We start from the raw sequence: 18,908 nt of genomic DNA on the forward strand, positions 1-18,908 counted from the left end.
ACACTCTGCAATACCACTTGTGATATATTTGATCACTTAGTGGCAGCACAATGGCTGACTGGGTAGCATTTCTGCCTTGCAGCACTGGAGTTCTGGGTTCGGGTCCCACCCAGGTCAACATTTGCAAAGAGTTTGTATGTTCTCTCTGTGTTTGCGTGGGTTTCCTCCGGGTACTCCGGTTTCCTCCCACACTCCAAAACATACTGGTAGATTGTTTAGATTGTGAGCCCCTTGGAGACAGGGACCAATTTGGCAAGCTCTGGGCAGTGTTGCATAATCTGTAGGCTCTATATAAATAAAGAATTATTATTATCATAATGTGAGTATGTGAGTGTATGTGTATGTGAGTTGCACCATACACAAATTGCAAAAGCGGATAATAGATCATATCAAAGGTACATACTCAAATCCTAACTCTCTAGCAACCAGCAAAATGTCTAGTGTATCCAAACATTTTCATGAAAAGCATTTTGCCTCTCTTAATTCTATGATTGTACAAGGCATAGAAAGGGTTAATCGCCCACCTAGGGGTAGAGTTTGAAGAAAACTCCTCTTATCCCGTCAGGGTTTTTGGATTATGACACTCAAGACTAGTTCACCTCATGGTTTAAACTACAAAACAGATTTACTCTATTTATATTAAATCATTTAAGTTTCATATAATCATTATTATTTTTCATAGTATCATAGTATCATAGTATATAAGGCTGGAAAAAGACGCAAGTCCATCAAGTCCAACATTTAAGAATTAAATAAATGTTTTTTCATATATTGTATGTGAGTTTTTTTCCTTTTTCAATAAGCGTTCTTACCCGATATCAGATAAACTAATCTTTAAGCGTTGGGGAGCCACTATTCTGCCCCTAGCTTGTCCCCAAACTGACCCTTGAATAACGTGCCCACCATCACCTCCATTACGCATTTTGTCCCAAAAAAGACTTGTCAGAGGGGCACTTAAGATATAAAAAAACAAAGCAGAGAGAACACACTATAAGGGTCATACTCATTGGGCACATTAAAACACAGTAAACCGTATGCCACTCATAACCTACCTCTTATAAGAATTAGCTCAGATCAGGCAGGACCATAGCACTCACTCAGAGTGGTGACCTTGTATGACATGAAGTGTCAAACCTGGAAGCCATGTTGCATGTCCAGCTCTACTACACTTCCTGGTGAAGCCATGTTGCATGTCCAGCTCTACTACACTTTCTGGTATAAAAGAAGTCCTTTACTGCCCACCTCCCTCCTGCTTCTTCGAGGATCCTACCCTTCGCTCATGTCGGCAGCGTGTTCCTACAGCGGACAATTGTGTGCGACTGCTCAGAAAAGTTAGAGGGTAATTGGTGATTAATGACCCATGCCCTGATCCAGATTACAGATTGGCTCATCTGATATCGGGCTACTTGTTTTCCATGAAGTAGTACTTTAACACATTTGAATTTGGGATGTGTTAAGAATTGACAGACACATCAACTTTTGTGGTGACTTTATTGGTCTCTAAACCCTTCTGTGTGTGGTTATACTGTATATATAAAAGAGAAAAGTCCTGAGCAGCACAACTAACGATGGGTGCACAGCCATAGATCCCTTAGAATGGGCCAAACTAATAGTTGCAATGAAGAAACAGCACTACTGAATGTGCTAAAAAAAACATGTGTATCTTTTATTACATAGTGACATTTCGGTGAAAAACAATGCTTGGAATAATGCTTGAAAAAGTTGTTTTTTTTTCCCCACAACATCACCATTGCATAAAAGATACACCCATTTTTTTCTTATTACATTTCAGAGTGCTGCGTCTTCACTGCCAATGTATAATCTATTGTTCTCTGTGTTCCCAAGGGTGTTGACCCCTTAAGGAAGCAGCCATTTTGTAGTTTTATTGCTTGGTCTGTACTGGAGTCTATAAAAAAATTAACACTGTACTCACAATTCATACACCCTGCAGGTCCTCTTTTTGCTACTGGTCCTCTATCCCCATCTTCGGGTCCCTGCACGATGCCGGCATCCACATTATCAAGCATCAGTGCCGGCGCACAAACAATGACGTTGGCAACCGGCTGACATCAAAGTGTGTGTGCTGGCTATGTGCAGGGACTGGCAGGATCTGGCTATATACTGGGCGGGGGCAGGGGCTGGCTGGCTATGTACTGGGCGCAGGGAGTTGGCTGGCTATATACTGGGTGGGAACGGGCACTGGTTAAATATATATGGAGGCTTAGACCAATACACTTCCCATCTTAGGCTTATACTCGATTCAATAGGTTTTCCCAGTTTTTTGTGTTAAAATTAGTTACCTCGGCTTATACTTCGGTCACTTTATTCACAAGTATATACGGTAATCAATGAATAAAATGAATTGTTGTTAAATTATGAATATGGTACCACTCTTTATGAGGTTTTCTTTAGGTGCTTTTTTTTACCATCCATTGATTTCTTATACAGTATATAATACTATGTTGACTTTTTTCCTTTCTTTTCGATTTTATGTTTAGGTACTGTACCAAAAATCCTGCTGTATTCCTCTGTATAGATACAACTAATCCATTTTAATGCTTTTACATGCCTTCGATTACAGATACAGAACGTCTCTACACAGTGGTTTTTGCAGAAATCTGTGACCGATTTGGAAAAAAATATACTTGGGATGTAAAGTCCTTAGTCATGGGGGAAAAGGCATTGCCGGCAGCCCAAATCATCTGTGATGTCCTCAACCTTCCTATAACTGCTGAAGAATTATTGAATGAAAGTCGAATTAAGCAAGAAGAGATTTTTCCAACAGCATCCTTAATGCCAGGTATTGTACTGTCATTACCCATCATAGGTATTCATGTGTAATGTATTGTATTGTTATATGAATCCCAATAAATAGATGTCTTGGAGGTATAATATTTGTATATTAATAATATGTGGTTAAGGCCAGGCAGCACTTTTAGGTATACATTTATATGGTTTGTTTTTTGTAAAAATACACCCCATATGCTACCATTGTCTTTTACTAGTACTATATTCTTTACCTAACTGTGTGCTATGCGAGAAAGAAAATACTGTATTGCACACCTGGTGAGAATCTGATGGGGCACCATTATTGATAAAGCTTTCAAAATGCCTCTTTTTACCACCTCTGTGAGTGTGTGCTTGAGACACCCTCAATGAGCCAAAATAAATACTTACTGTGTACTGCATCGTCTGAATGGCAACCATCAAATTAATTTCCTTGCAGCTGCTGAGCGTGTTTATTCCCCCTCGTCAGCCAAATCTACTCAATCTACCTTGTAAACATCTGGTCAAAATCCTATGAGAGCATGATAAAGCAGTGTCCGTGAATCTATTCTACTCCTTACATGGTGCTAGTACCATGCTAGGAGTATGCCAGGAGCCGTGTAGAAAAGGAAAATCTACCATCAAAATCAAGTATGATAAAGCACTTACTCATAGATCCAGGCATTGTGACTGTGTTAATCTTCTTATATTTGTTATCTTTGACCTCCTTCCTGAAGGACTTCTGGGGTGTTACCAGAGCTGCTAATGTGCTGCAGCTTCACAGGCTGTTACACTGTTTTACACTTCCCTGCTCCCTCAGCACTTCCCCCACTCCCTCTGCCTGATATAATCTCACTGCAGCAGAGGAAATTTCAGCACATAATGTAACAGCCTGTTACCAGGTTCTGGTAAAGCCTCCAGGAGCCCTTACGGTGCATTAGCATAATTTTAAAAGTTGATTTTCAGAATGGAGGAGTCACAGATTTCCTGTATCTCTTTGGATTCACATTTTGTTAGCTTGTTTGATTTAAAACCTCCCCCTTTTCCCCAAGTAACTTCTCATCACACCAGCTAGCTATGGCTTTTAGAAGATATCATGTGAACTTGGGCAGCACTAGTAATCCGGTTGGTTTTAGATTCTTAAACAATGGAGTCCTCCTATACTTTCCTATATACGGACTAAACTTTCATGCACACAAACATAATTTCCTCTTATGTGCTAGTTCACGTACCTGTGTATTTCTCTGGGCTAATACACATGGTCAGTGTTTTAATAGCTCTGTATATGAGTCTAGTGCCCCTGAGAAAAAAACTCTGTGCATGTCATTTTCTTCCCCATGTTTGCGGCTCTACCTTCTCAAAGAAGTCTATTGCAATGTGAAACATACATATGTCAGCTGGTGTCACCCGTATACCCACTATGCTTACAGATAAATTGCTAGGTAACATAATCATGGGACACTCCAAGGTGCGGGGACAATCTACTGACAGCCTTCTGATTTTTCTTTAGCTGATCTGCAAAAACGGTTGACATATGATTGTGGACATACAAATGTGAGATACGATTGTGGACAGTTTTTGTGGAAATTCAATAAATACTCATGACACACTGACCTCAAAAATGGAGAAGACAGTGGTAGTTTACAGCCATAGGAAAAGAGTGTTCAAGTGCTACTTTTGGCAGTCAAGGTGGGGCAGGCTTGGCAACCTGTGTATTATAAATCGCAGTGCAGAAAGCAGGGGAATAAATTCTATGTAGACTGTGAGTTTTCAAAGGAAACCAATGAGTTAGTAGAAAGAGTCGTCCTGTGTGATCCCACTGCCCCCTACTTATGGGCCACCTGTAACCCTGCTTGAGGTTCCTGCTTGAGTTAAACAAGGATAATGTTTGAATAAATATTCTAAGATTTTGAATAGGAATGGAAATATAGAATTCACACAAGGATGTAATTGTCAGCATAAAGACAATGTTATGACTCTACAATTCGTGCTGTAGAACACAGTATGGTTCTGTGTTGTGTCCCTATATTGCCTTGAGTTGAGCTGAGTTAAAGCTGTTGTCACATAGGAATAAAATGTTTATGACTCAAGAAACCATAAAAAAGTACATTACATTACAGCTCATGTGATGCATAAATGGGCAAGTTCCCATTGCGAATCCTTGGTCAAACAATAGCTGCTTAGCTAACAGTCAGAGTTTAGTAGCTTATTCATTATGTTGGAAATTTTATTTTGCTTGTGTTTTTTTTTCCTTTAAATTGAGCTGCAATTAACGTATCATAGGGTGAGGAGTGATAAGGTTTCACTGTACAATAAAGCTAAGCTAAATTTATTTAAATATGTTACTTTCTAAAGTTCAACAAACTATACTGCTTAGGAATGACCAAACTTTCCATGGCTCCAATATATCACTACTAGAGATGAGCGAGCACTAAAATGCTCGGGTGCTCGTTATTCGAGACGAACTTTTCCTGATGCTCGAGTGCTCGTCTCGAATAACGAGCCCCATTGAAGTCAATGGGAGACCCGAGCATTTTTCAAAGAAAAAAGGAATGTCTTCTGATAAGTTAGCATATGTATGCAAACATTTGCTATCTATTCTTCACTGTTCCACGTGTATATTATCTCCCGACAAGTTAGCAGATGTGAAGAACAGTGAAGAATAGAATAAAAACAGTGAACACAGGATCATTTAAGTGAAAAACGCAGTGAAAAACACAGTGAAGAATAGATTACAGATGTTCGGCACATCTGCTTACTTGTCGGGAGATACGCTGCCCCGGGATCCGCTCCTCTTCTTCCACTGAAGTCTCCCCGATCTCTCTGTCCTTCCCAATGTCTCTGTGCCGCTGCCCCAATGTCTCCGTGCCTGCCGCTGCCCCGGTGTCTCCGTGCCTGCCGCTGCCCCGGTGTCTCCGTGCCTGTCGCTGCCCCCGGTGTCTCCGTGCCTGCCGCTGCCCCGATGTCTCCGTGCCTGCCGCTGCCCACGATGTCTCCGTGCCTGCCGCTGCCCACGATGTCTCCGTGCCTGCCGCTGCCCACGATGTCTCCGTGCCCGCCGCTGCCCCGGTGTCTCCGTGCCCGCCGCTGCCCCGCTGTCTCCGTGCCCGCCGCTGCCCCGCTGTCTCCGTGCCCGCCGCTGCCCCGGTGTCAATTAAGGCCACTGCCTACTTTAGAAAACCCATAGCATTTTGTGAATCATAAAATCAAACTATTTAAGCTCCATTTTGTTATGAGTTTTGTTATATTCATTTATTTATAGCATTTTGAGTTTTTACATCAGACTTTCATATTCCCGGAATAGCCTTTTTAAGGCTCTTTATATAATCACTGTATGTGTATCTGAAGAGCACTAATTTAATAATACGTAGCTTTTATTGTAAACTTATAATAAAAAGATATCACATTTTTAAACACCAATGGGTAAAGTGCTTTGCTCCAGCAGCTCTGTCGGGGACTAGCGAATCCTCCTCGCTAGGTTGGCACCCCAAGTAGTGTCTAATATGCAGTATAGGGAGTTGAGCACAGCCAGGCCGTCATGATATTGATGCAGCACACCTCAGACTACCTGAACTAGATCTAGGTTTCATTGGCATTATATAATTGTGGACCTAGACTTCTTCAATCTCCCTTAAGTTTCATTAGGTGGAGCACTTTACACATTGGTGTTTCAAAATTTTATATCTATGTTTACAATAAAAGCTATGTTTTATTGAATTCGTAAAACTTTTTTTTTCTTTTATTGCCATGTATGTTGATAAAGTTTTATTCATATTATTTTGTGGTAAGAGTGGCTCATTAATTATATTTTATTGAAATTATTAATTAAATAAATATCATATTTCTCTTTTTTTTTCAAATAATTTTTATTGATTTTTATAATTGTACATATACATATTACTATTAACTTGGTTCAAGATATATTTTATTCAAATGTAAGTGTCTATGTGTGTATATTTATTTATGTTTTTACATTATTTGCTCTTTGATTGTGCTTTACTTTATCACTTTTTTCCTTGGTCCTACTAAGGGACGTCACATTGAAGCCACATTCACACAAATGATAGATTGGTGGATAGGAGACTGGTGAATTAATACTGGCTCTCAATATGCTAATCTTAATAATCATCCCCCCCTCCCCCGTTGCGTTGAGTTATAAGAGCATAGCAATAGAAGTCAAGAAATTTTCCGGAACAGATCTCGAGAAGCATGACATAGTATTTTATTTTAATGCAGAAGTAAGGTACATTTCTGGCATAATTAGATTTATGGATAAAATAATTTGCATTGTATTAGTATAATGACCGTTTCCTATACACATCTGACAAATAGATCTAGAACAGACAGAGTTAATGTAGGTAGAAGCAATACGTAGAAGTAACCGTGCACAATGTTTGTGCTCTGCAGCTCCTGGACAGGGCACTGGGGACTCAGTCTGGTTCATTTGATTTCATTGTTTTGCACATTCATTCCAGATAATAACTGTGAACTCCCAAACTTTATTTTCCCAGAAACTATCACATATTATTATTATCTGCTATCAATAATCATATGGACAAGCTTTATCATGTAATCTTAGCGTTTCTCATTTATTTCTTCTCTCTTTTACTGTCACAGGGGTTGAAAAGTTAATCTACCATCTGAATAAGCACAACATCCCAATGGCTGTTGCCACCAGCTCAGCTCGAGTGACATTTGAAATGAAAACAAGTAGGCACAAAGAATTCTTCAATTTATTCCATCATATTGTGCTTGGAGATGACCCAGATGTGAAAAATGGCAAACCGCAGCCTGATGCTTTTCTTGTATGTGCAAAGAGGTTTAACCCCCCTCCGAGCAGCGGCAAGGTAAGTGTGAGAATATATATTACCGCCACCGCTGTGTAGTGCTAGATTTGAGAATCACACAATCATAAACTGGTTACGTTTCAACCTTTCAGTTTTACTTTGCAGGGCAAGGTGCTTAATGGGGTGATAGGTTATTTAATGTCCTCTAAAATGAAGAAAACTGAAAACAGAAATATTTCCCTTTGTGAACCATTCCTCGAGTTGACCAGAAGAGAGTTCAATATTGACTTGCTTTTAATGTTATACTGATTCAGATTTAACCCCATTATTGGCCCTTATTCGTTTTTGTGTTTCTGCTTTTAGCTCCCCACCTTCAAAAATCTATCAAAATTTTCTGTGGAGTGTGAGCTTGTTTTCTGCGTAACAAATTGTACTTTTCAGTGACAGTATTAAATATTCGGTGCAATGTACTGGGAAGTAGGAAAAAAATTCTAAATGTGGTATATGGTAATTGGTAAAAAAAAAGACATTTGTGTAAATTTTGTGTAGGCTCTGTGTTTACTTTTCCATATTGGGGCACTATTTTTCACTAAGCAGTTCGTGCAGTCATGTACACGGTGTACAAGAACAACTGGAAACATTGCATATCTATAATATTGAGGAAAAAAGAAATCAGTTTCTTTAAGGCCAAGGGTCTATGAGGTATGTATCAGAGACTTGAAATTCCTTTCAGCATGTTTTCTGTTTCCATAAATACTTAAAATCCTTATACCAACACTGAAGAAAACTGTGTACATACTGTACATGGATGGATAAGTGAAGTGGCCATTAATGGAGCACTAACTTTTAAAGGGTTTAGCTATTCTGTTCTAAGTCACTAACATAGATTTAAAAATAACCTGTCAGGCAAATTAACCCCCCAAAACTTAGGTATATTTTCATAAAATGCCATAAGGAAGCATTGCCCCTATCCCTACATTGTCCCTCTACATGACTGTAAACTTGCAAATGACCTGACAGAGGTCCAATGAATCATATTCAGCAGTCCAGCTTATGCATGTGTGTGAGGCACAGCCACCCCCCAGTGCTTGACTGACAGCCTGTATAATGATGTGACACTCCTTGTGCTGGCTCTCTATGTGCTTTCTGGTGCTGGCGCCCCCTGGAGCCTGTGTGTAAGAGATACTCCTATACACATGACTGACAGCCTGTCTAATGATGTGACATCGATGGCTAAGTGAAGTGGCTGTTAATGGAGCACTAACTTTTAAAGGGTTTAGCTATTCTGTTCTAAGTCACTAACATAGATTTAAAAATAACCTGTCAGGCAAATTAACCCCCCACAACTTATGTATATTTTCATAAAATGCCATTAGGAAGCATTGCCCCTATCCCTACATTGTCCCTCTATATGACTGTAAACTTGCAAATGACCTGACAGAGGTCTAATGAATCATATTCAGCAGTCCAGCTTATGCATGTGTGTGAGGCACAGCCACACCCCCAGTGCTTAACTGACAGCCTGTATAATGATGTGACACTCCTGGTGCTGGCTGCCTCTCTATACTTCCTGGTGCTGGCGCCCCTTGCAGTCTGTGTCTGTATGGGACACTCCTATACACATTACTGACAGCCTGTATAATGATGTGACACTCCATGTGCTGGCTCTCTTTGTGCTTCCTGGTGCTGGCGCCCCCTGGAGCCTGTGTGTAAGAGATACTCCTATAAACATGACTGATAGCCTGTATAATGATGGGACACTCCTGGTGCTGGCTCCTCTATGTGATTTCTGGTTACGGTGGCCCCAGCAACCTGTGTGTGTATGAAATACTCCTATACATATGAATGACAGCCTGTATAATGATGTGATACTCCTGGTGCTGTTTCCTCTATGTGCTTTCTGGTGCCCTCTGCAACCTGTGTTTGTATGAGATACTCCTAAACACATGACTGACAGCCTGTATAATGATGGGACACTCCTGGTGCTGGCTCCTCTATGTGATTTCTGGTTACGGTGGCCCCAGCAGCCTGTGTGTGTATGAAATACTCCTATACATATGAATGACAGCCTGTATAATGATGTGGCACTCCTGGTGCTGTTTCCTCTATGTGCTTTCTGGTGCCCTCTGCAACCTGTGTTTGTATGAGATACTCCTATACACATGACTGACAGCCTGTATAATGACACTCCTGGTGCTGGCTCATCTGTGCTTCCTGGCAGCCACACCCTTGCAACCTGCGTATGAGAGAGATACAACTTTTACAGGATTAAGCCATGTGTATGGGAAGAACATGTCAGGTACTTGTGTAGCTGATCTCTGTGTCTCTCACATGTGTATAGCAGAACATGCCAGGTACTTGTGTATTTGATGTCTGTGTCTCACAAATATGTATTAGAGAACATAGCATGTCAGCAGGTAAAGCACAGATACTAGCAATGCTTTACTATACATTACACACAGACATGAGCAGGGGATGGAGAGGGGAGGGGGATTAGGGGTGACATCACTTTATCTCTTTATGTACCCAGGCTTATTTACATAATAAAGAAAAGATGATTTTACAATGATTAATGTATGAATTGACTAGATAAAGGCTGGGATGGAATCCTAATGAGCTGCTTCAACAGGTAGGGGTGACAGGAATAGATACAGACACCTGATGACAGGTGTTCTTTAAACTATGTGCCTTCTATAAGGAAAAGAAAATTACTGATTGCGTGAATCAATTCTTGTTGTTTTTGGTTTTAATTTTCTATTTTATTATCATTGTCAATGAGCAAATCCGTTGAAATTCGGCCAAACCCAAGTTTTATAAAGCTGTAACCAGCTGGCGCCGATTGATGGTTTTAAGCTGCCAGCAGAAATTTAATCATTAGTGGCCACACGCACCAGAAAGTCATCCAAGTGTCGTCTAGAGTGATGATCTTCTCCAAATAACAGTGAGGGGGGGGGGGATTGAGCTGAACCCAGCTAGGAACTGGTAATGGGGATGACAGTCCCATAAACTTGTGTACAACCCCACAATTAGGCTGCATGCACATGAGGCGGGCATACTTCTGGCGCCATGTAGAGGAGGAGGGGGTGACCCTTCCCCTTTCCATGGAAAAGCATTGGGTATGGGCTGTAACACCGGGGAAATGTCCTATCTTTTCCCCTTGTACGTAGCAGTACAGTGCCGCGTGGGTGAGGGACCGTATCTCTCCGTGCGGCCATTGCATTGACGGCTTGTTATAACACAGAGAGTAATCAGAGCTGTGGGATATAACGAGTCGTGCACCTGTGTGACCATGGACAGATTTCTATCCAATGGAAGCAAACATTTTTCTATAAAAGCTTTTTATAGAATGACTGATAGCAGAGATGTAGAAAACCATAGGGAATTGAAACAGAAAGTATATGGGAAAACAGTATAATTTTCAACATACAAGCAATAATATTAATTTCTGACATTTTATTAGTTTTTATGCCCTTTGCCACCTGGGTGGTTACCTTAGTCTGTCTGCATTTCTGCATGGTCAAAACTTCAACACATTCCCTTTTAAGATGAGTTCAGTAATACATAATGTACATAGTTTTGAATGGTTAGCATAGATTTTGTAAAAAAAAATAAAGTATATCATTGCTTAGTAGGATGGGTAAGTAGGGATGTCGCTCTATCCTAAGCTATTTGTCAGGAACATGCAGAGTGTATTGGAAATAGTATAAAATATACTGGGAAATTAGAGAGCAAAGAATGTAAGATTGGTTCAGACGGAGCTTGACATTTAATATTATGAGAAGAATATAAGTTGTAGAGAATAAAAATTCAAAAAAATCTACTTTATGGATGGCAATGCAGCTTGGACATACAGCACAAAGTAAATTGCAATATATTGCACATACGATTTTAATTCCAGCAATATTCTTATGGACCACTAATAGCAATCAACTTTCTTTGTCATAATCCCCTATCAAGTATTTTGCAAAGTAAAATAAATCAAGTTTTCTGTGTGCACTCAATGCAGGAATCAATTTGAGCTACTTTATTGCCAAGACTACAGGACCGTCATTCTGTGGAGATGTAGAGAGAAATATAGGCCAGGATATATGTCAATGTCAAGATCCAACTTTTCAGAAATACTTCTAACTTGTGTAACTATTCCTCAGAGCACAGTATTCCTGTGTGGATATTAAAGGGTCTACTCTATACACGAAATGATAAAATATCACCCTGGGAATATCTTTCTTTCCTATTTAATACCGTATAAGTTCTCAAATGTGTCAAAAGAAGAAATCTGTTAAAATACATAACAAAATACATAGTCTGCTCCGGTAACCGCATATCACGAAGAGAATTTGAGCAGACTGACATTTTGTTTTACACCTGTCCCAACGATAGAAACATTAACACCATACAAGAAAATGGAAGTACATACTGGTAGCCATGACATCGCCCTGTCTGGTCACTTGTAACAGTTTTCTTTATTGCTATATTTAAGCCTCTATTAACACTTAAATTATTATAAAACATATAAATAAAAACACTGTACAATAGAAAATGTAACATAAGAGTATCAAAGGCGTTCCCCCCAGGGTGGCTGCAAGGCAGTCTTCAAAGTTTTACTCATGAAAGTTTGTTGGCTGCAGTGAGTGCGCAGGTTCGGGGCAGGAATGCCCCACGCCGGTCCACTCTGCGCCGGCCACTCCCCTTTGTGCCCCTCCGCTCCTACTTGAGGTGGAGTTGGCATAGAGGGACAAATACATTTCTAAATAAGCTTAATTTTCTCAGTACAATACAAATGACTACTAGTTTGAGCAGTTTATACTTGGTAAGGTGGAAATGTGAGATATCTAAAAGTAGAGATCCAAGAGTAGAAACTTCTAGAATCAGGACATGAAGCATACTTAAAAACTGTTCCACTTTTTTGGGCACCAAATGAGTGTTACAAAGTAGTGATACTAATGAGCCTGTGTGAAATCTCATGATCATGGAAAGAAGCAAACAACAAAATGTCCTATACTGTGGAATGACAGCAAGCAAAGATCTAGAAAACCATAAGAATTTGATGTATTTGAAAGTACAGTTGAAACCAGAAGTTTACACACCCTATATAAAAAGACACAGATGCATGTTTTTTTCTCATTCAGAATTAATCAGAATAAACTATTCTTGCTCTGGGTCAATATCAAACTTAATTATATTTGCCAAATGCCAGAATAATAAAGGTGTGATGATTTTTAAGGCATTTTTATGACTTTCTGCAAAGTCAAATTTTGACATAAATATCATTATTTGGTACTATTGCTCTTAAATTGTATGACTTGGGTCAAACGTTTTGGATATCCTTCCACAAACAAGGAATTTGGGCTCCCCTGTCCTCCTTATAGAACTGGTGTAACATATCATTGTCAACCAGTCTGTGCTCCTTTTAGTGATGAGTGGACCCATAATAATTTGGGTTCAGGTGAGTTCGCCAAACACAAAAACAACTTGGGTCCCCAACCGTCAACGATCACGGATGTTAATTGTTTAATACCACTGACAGTGGCATTAGAATTGCTGTTTCTGTGCCATATTGGGAAGGATTGGCACCTGCAATGACATCAAGGATGTAATTTTAACAGCAACATTTACAGAGATAGCAGCATGGGGTTGAACCCTAACTCGGACTCAGACTTCTAATGAATTTAGGGTTTTGGTCCAGGAAACCCTGAACTTGCAGAGTTCTATATGAACCCAAATTTTGCGGGTTCATCTGCTATTCTGCAGATGTAATTGTGCCCTTACAAACATTTATGTTTGTAGTTATTTCAGTTTTCAGAGGTAAATATGTCCCTCAATTGTCTAAAATACCGACTTGCACAAACATTGCAGCTTTTTTTTGCAGCATTTGCCAACACACTCCAAAGTAATTCCAGACGTAATAGACCGATTAAAGAAATACATATTTAGGCTACATTCACACGACCGTATAAAAACGGCCGTATCCGTAACGTTTTTTTACGTGTTACACACGGCCACATTCATTTCTATGGAGTATACGTCCGATCATTTATATTGCACGTATATTGCCCGTACCGTACCGTGCCGTATTCTGCCTGTAAAAAAATATAGAGCATGTCCTATTTTCACCCGTATATCGGTCCCGTACACTCCATAGAAATGAATGGGAACGCAAAAATACGGGCTAAATACGTGCTGCACTGTATTGCTGCCGTATATACGGGCCGTATCCATGGTGACCTGAACCAGGGGGCAGGGTGACAGAAGAACATTTGCAGGCCTGCAAATCTTGATTCTGCAAACTTGATTCTGCAAAAATGTCCTTCCTTTCCATGGAGAAATTGATTTCATTGGTGCAGGCGAATCCGGTGTTATGGGATAAGCGCCATGAGGAGTACTCAAATCGTACTCTTAAACATCGTGCGTGGGAAGAGGTCACGGCTGAACTAATACCGGAGGAATGGAGTGCCACAAGCACTTCCAAAAAAAAAATGGCTCTTGGTGAGTGTGATTTGCTTGTGTTATTACCATGTTCCATAATACATGTGTCCCCCTGCAGCATTGTGCTTTATATACGTCACCCCCTGCAGCACTGTGCATCATACATGTCACCCCCTGCAGCACTGTGCATCATACATGTCACCCCCTGCAGCACTGTGCATCATACATGTCACCCCCTGCAGCATTGTGCATTATACATGTGTCCCCTTGCAGCATTGTGCATTATACATGTCACCCCATGCAGCATTGTGCATTATACATGTCACCACCTGCAGCATTGTGCATTATACATGTGTCCCCTTGCAGCACTGTGCATCATACATGTCACCCCCTGCAGCACTGTGCATCATACATGTCACCCCCTGCAGCATTGTGCATTATACATGTGTCCCCTTGCAGCATTGTGCATCATACATGTCACCCCCTGCAGCATTGTGCTTTATAGACGTCACCCCCTGCAGCACTGTGCATCATACATGTCACCCCCTGCAGCATTGTGCTTTATATACGTCACCCCCTGCAGCACTGTGCATCATACATGTCACCCCCTGCAGCATTGTGCATTATACATGTGTCCCCTTGCAGCATTGTGCATCATACATGTCACCCCCTGCAGCATTGTGCTTTATATACGTCACCCCCTGCAGCACTGTGCATCATACATGTCACCCCCTGCAGCATTGTGCATTATACATGTCACCCCCTGCAGCATTGTGCATTATGCCTCTGAACCCCTTTTTTTTCCTTTTTTCCATGCAGTTCATAAGATATCCACATGCTGGGTCTCAGCAAGAGACCAGTATAAACGTGAAAAAAACTTAAAACAAAAAAGTGGCAGTGGGAGGCTTCCGAAGAGGCCGTACATGTATACAAAATGCCTCAGCTTTTTGGATAGCTCAATGGATGTGGGAGAGTAAGTATTTATTAATGTTGCCACATGTTAAACGTGTCCTTTATGTCTAGAGGTGTAATCTCTCCAACATGCAGAATGGTATCCCTCTTCCAGTAGCATTCATTCTGCATGGTGGATGGGAATCCTTTGAATATGAACGTCAATTTATAATTTAAAATTGTCTCCCCACAGAACTTCAGATAACTTCACATCAAGAGTGCAGGTGTCCTCCCAAGAAGAGGAAGAGCACAGTGAATTAGATTCAGAGCCTGCACCACCTGCTCCACCTGCTCCACCTGCAACACCTGCTTCACCTGCAACACCTGCTCCACCTGCAACACCTGCTCCACATTCACCAATACGGAGGCGCCGCAGGCCAGAGGAAACCGCAGCTGTAGCCACACGTGTTGCCACTGAGGCACTAGTGGAGGTGTTACACCAACTTAGACAACGCAGGGAGGACACCCCAGAAGATGTGTACATGCGGGCATTAGTGCCTGAATTGCAAAGTCTCCCATTAGAAGAAAGGGGCAGCTGTAAAGCGGCACTTTTTGCCGTTTTGCAGATTTGGAAACATGGCACCACCAGCCAAAAAAATTGGCTTGGTGTGCTTTTAGATCAAAACCGGGAGCAGGCTGTAGGCCAAATACCGCCCAGCCCTACTCCTCCTCCTCCTTCTCCACCTGCACCTGGCAGATATCATGAGGGACCTAGCCATTCCTTCGTCAGGGAATTTTATGACCTGTAACATTTTTTTTTTTTGGTTCTATTGTTACATTAAAAAAGTTTTTGTTACCAAAAAAATTTGCTTACTGTGTTCATTGCATTGCATTACATTATATGACAAATACATACATACATTAAAATATAATCCCGCATTTTATACCCCCATAACCAACAAAGTACACAAGATACAAGCGTTAATGTAAAAAAAGTGATTTTATTTTACAACATCAATTGATGAGGTCTTGGTTAACTCCTTTGTCTTCTTTTTATTTTGTTGAGCAGAATCAACAAATTAAAAAGGGTTCAAAGAAGTATTAAGCTCACAACCCGCGTCAAGGGGCCCCATCTCTTGCGAGTCCCTACACTAAACTACCAAAACAATAAATTTTAAAAATAATAAAAAACTAATCTAATAGCACAGAGCCTTAACGTCTACTTATAGCATCCATCTGCCAGGGAACTGCACCCTCTGAAGAAACGAAGTAGGAGGCAAACTGCTCACGAACAAACAGTCCAGCCGCTCCGGGTCGTCCTTGGAGAGTGTTGTCCAGGGGGATAGACGCTGTTGGATGTTGTCCCTCCAGGTCACCATCTGAAGCACCATCGTGGATCCGAACAAAATTGTGAAGAATAACGCAGGCTTGCACTACCTTCTTAACATTGTCCGGGTCCATCTGAATTGAGCTGTGTAGAACCCGCCACTTGCTGCTTAGAATCCCAAAAGCACACTCCACATACCGCCTCGCTCGGGTGAGCCGATAATTGAAAATGCGCCTTCGTTCATCCAAACCACGCCAAGGGAATGGTCGCAACACATGACGGGAAAGTCCAAAGCCTTCATCAGCGACGATCACAAATGGTGCAGGAGGTCCAGTAGATCCAGGTAGACATCTTGGCTCTGGAAGGGCAAGCTGGTTGGAGCGAAGCCGGTCACCCATTCTGGAAGCCCTGAAGACCGCTGCATCCGCAGAACTTCCATAGGCCCCAATGTCCACAATTATAAACTTGTAGTCACTGTCAGCCAAAGCCAACAAGACCACAGAAAAATATTGCTTATAATTGAAGAATTGGGACCCTGAGTGAGCCGGCTTCTTCACACGTATGTGTTTACCATCCAGCGCCCCGATACAATTTGGAAACTGTGCTGATTCCTGGAAACCATCAGATATACGGATCCAGTCTTCAGCAGTCGGCTCAGGCATCACCGCAGCTCTCAGTCGCTCCCATATCACTTCGCAGGTCGTTCTCACGATCATCGAAATGGTGGAAACGCCCAGCAGGAACTCATAATGCAGCGAAGCAAACGAGTTCCCAGTGGCAAGAAACCTAAAAAAAAAAAAATAATAATATTTAAACAGCCCAACTTGAAATAATGAAATGTATATACTTGCAAAAACTTACCGCAGTGTAACGATGAGCCGTTCCTCTGGTGTCACAGACCGCCTCATATTGGTATCCTGAAACCGAAGCCCCGATCGCAGGTGTGCCAAAAGACGATCAAAGGAAGTCACAGTCATCCGAACGTAGTTGTGAAACTTGTCCGGATGCTGCCGCAGGTCAGCGTACAAGTTCCTGAAATGACCCCTCCTTGGCCGCTGAGCGACAATGGGATGAACCCAAAACCGCCGAGTCCTCCTTGGCTCCTCTGCCAGCATTGCAGAACACGTTTGGAGAAGCGTCACAAGGGCCCAGTCCAGGAGAAGATCATCAGTACGATTGTACGACATCGCAAGAGCTAAAAACGCCAGAAACCACAGCCAGAAGCAGCAATGGAGTCTAACCTCGCTCTCAGAAAACACAAAATGGAGTCTGGGACGGTCAGGTGACCAAATTTTGGGTTGGGCAAGCTTTTGTCATCATTTTGTCATCATTTTGTCATCATTTTCATAATTTGCCAGCCCACCGTATTTTATACGGACACGGTACGGATACGGGTGACATACGTGCACATACGGATGAAAAACGGCCCATATTTATACGGGCATACAGCCTGTAGATACAGGACTGGAGAAATACATGTCCGTGTGAATGCAGCCTTAGGTACAAATATACTCCAGTCCCCTCCTTGGCAAAGGGAAAAAAAATGTAGGAAATTTTTGACTTTTCTTCAAAAAAATCTTAAATCCAATGCAGACATTAACACTTCATGTGCCAGATGTATCAATCAGTTTAAGCCACTATGATAAATCCATACATAGGACTGAAGAACTGGCACCAAATTCCTACTAATGATAACTCCTCCCAATATTTCTAATTTACATTTGTTGCCCTGCAATATTTTGTTATTCTAGTGTTGTGGTTTTGTAGTTTTTTTCTGGTTTTGGTTGATCAGCAGTCTAAGAATCCGTCAATCGCTGCAGCCCTTTCATGGAACAGAAATGGGCAAGCAGTAATAGTAGCAGAATGCTGCATTACATACATTTACCCTTGGGAAAAATTTGACCAGTTCATTTCAGAAAAAGCATTAGATGAACAGATTCTTTGGCGCGGTGTGATGATACATGCTTCAGTTTCGTGAGCTATGCTGCACTGAGAGACTTGTGCTAAGTAGTCTGGAAAAGGCTAAATGGGGTCAAGCTGTATCCCACACACGGCATCACCAGAACATCCAGACAGAGGTTTGTAAAGTGAAGCTCCTTCTCTGACATTTAATCAATCCACAATTTAATGAGGTAACGTATAACAGTTCTATTTAACAAGGGATATAAACATTGAAAGGAGACAACTTTCTATAGTTATGTCTGGAATTCTTTATCTGTCCATAAATTCCATCAGAGAAGACATATTTATAGACCATAGTATGAAAGGCACTCTATGACTGCTTTATGTCATTCCACTTTTGGTTTTGTTTGGTACATTTTTAAAAGTAGTCACAGTGCCTGAATGAATTTTTGTCTCTGGTTTATCAGGCTTATTTTTGATAGTAGATTTCATTTAAAGGGGTTTTCTCACAAACTAAAGTTGACAAACTTACTTGCTGATTAGTGGGGGTCTCAGTGCTGAGACCCCCACAGATAACGAAAACAAGTGGACCGTTCTGCTCCATTAATCTCTATGGAGCTGATGGAGATTGGTGAGTGCGGTGCATAGAGATTAATAGAGCAGAACAGTCATGCGCGGCCGTCAGCACTGAGACACCCACCGATCAGCAAGTTAGGACCTGTCGTGTGGATAGGGCCTTACTTTAGTTTTGGGGAAATCCCCAGCTCTCAACTTTTTAAATAAATTTTTTATAGCATTTATCTATATTT

At 41.2% G+C, this 18,908-nt stretch overlaps 3 protein-coding genes across 6 annotated transcripts in view; 2 read left to right on the forward strand and 1 right to left on the reverse strand.

The window, feature by feature from the left end:
• Nucleotides 1-18,908, forward strand: part of PUDP (pseudouridine 5'-phosphatase) — a 232,092-nt gene that overhangs the window by 119,515 nt on the left and 93,669 nt on the right. For all 4 annotated transcript variants that reach the window (XM_072137857.1, XM_072137854.1, XM_072137858.1 and 1 more), the window contains exons 2-3: nt 2,582-2,800; nt 7,384-7,613. In XM_072137857.1, the coding sequence (XP_071993958.1) occupies nt 2,668-2,800; nt 7,384-7,613 (363 nt within the window). In that variant the 5' untranslated portion in view covers nt 2,582-2,667. The remainder of the gene's footprint in view (nt 1-2,581; nt 2,801-7,383; nt 7,614-18,908) is intronic.
• Nucleotides 13,031-15,679, forward strand: LOC140119992 (uncharacterized). The gene is made up of 3 exons (XM_072139412.1): nt 13,031-14,039; nt 14,799-14,952; nt 15,124-15,679. The coding sequence occupies exons 1-3, from the start codon at nt 13,856-13,858 to the stop codon at nt 15,677-15,679; spliced, it is 894 nt and encodes a 297-aa protein (XP_071995513.1). The 5' UTR covers nt 13,031-13,855.
• Nucleotides 16,083-17,384, reverse strand: LOC140119993 (uncharacterized). The gene is made up of 2 exons (XM_072139413.1): nt 17,059-17,384; nt 16,083-16,983 (listed from the first exon to the last, which is right to left on the reverse strand). Exons 1-2 carry the CDS (start codon nt 17,382-17,384, stop codon nt 16,083-16,085), a joined length of 1,227 nt encoding a protein of 408 aa, XP_071995514.1.

This window comes from Engystomops pustulosus, chromosome 2 (genome assembly GCF_040894005.1).
Source record: "Engystomops pustulosus chromosome 2, aEngPut4.maternal, whole genome shotgun sequence".
Lineage (NCBI taxonomy): Eukaryota > Metazoa > Chordata > Amphibia > Anura > Leptodactylidae > Engystomops > Engystomops pustulosus.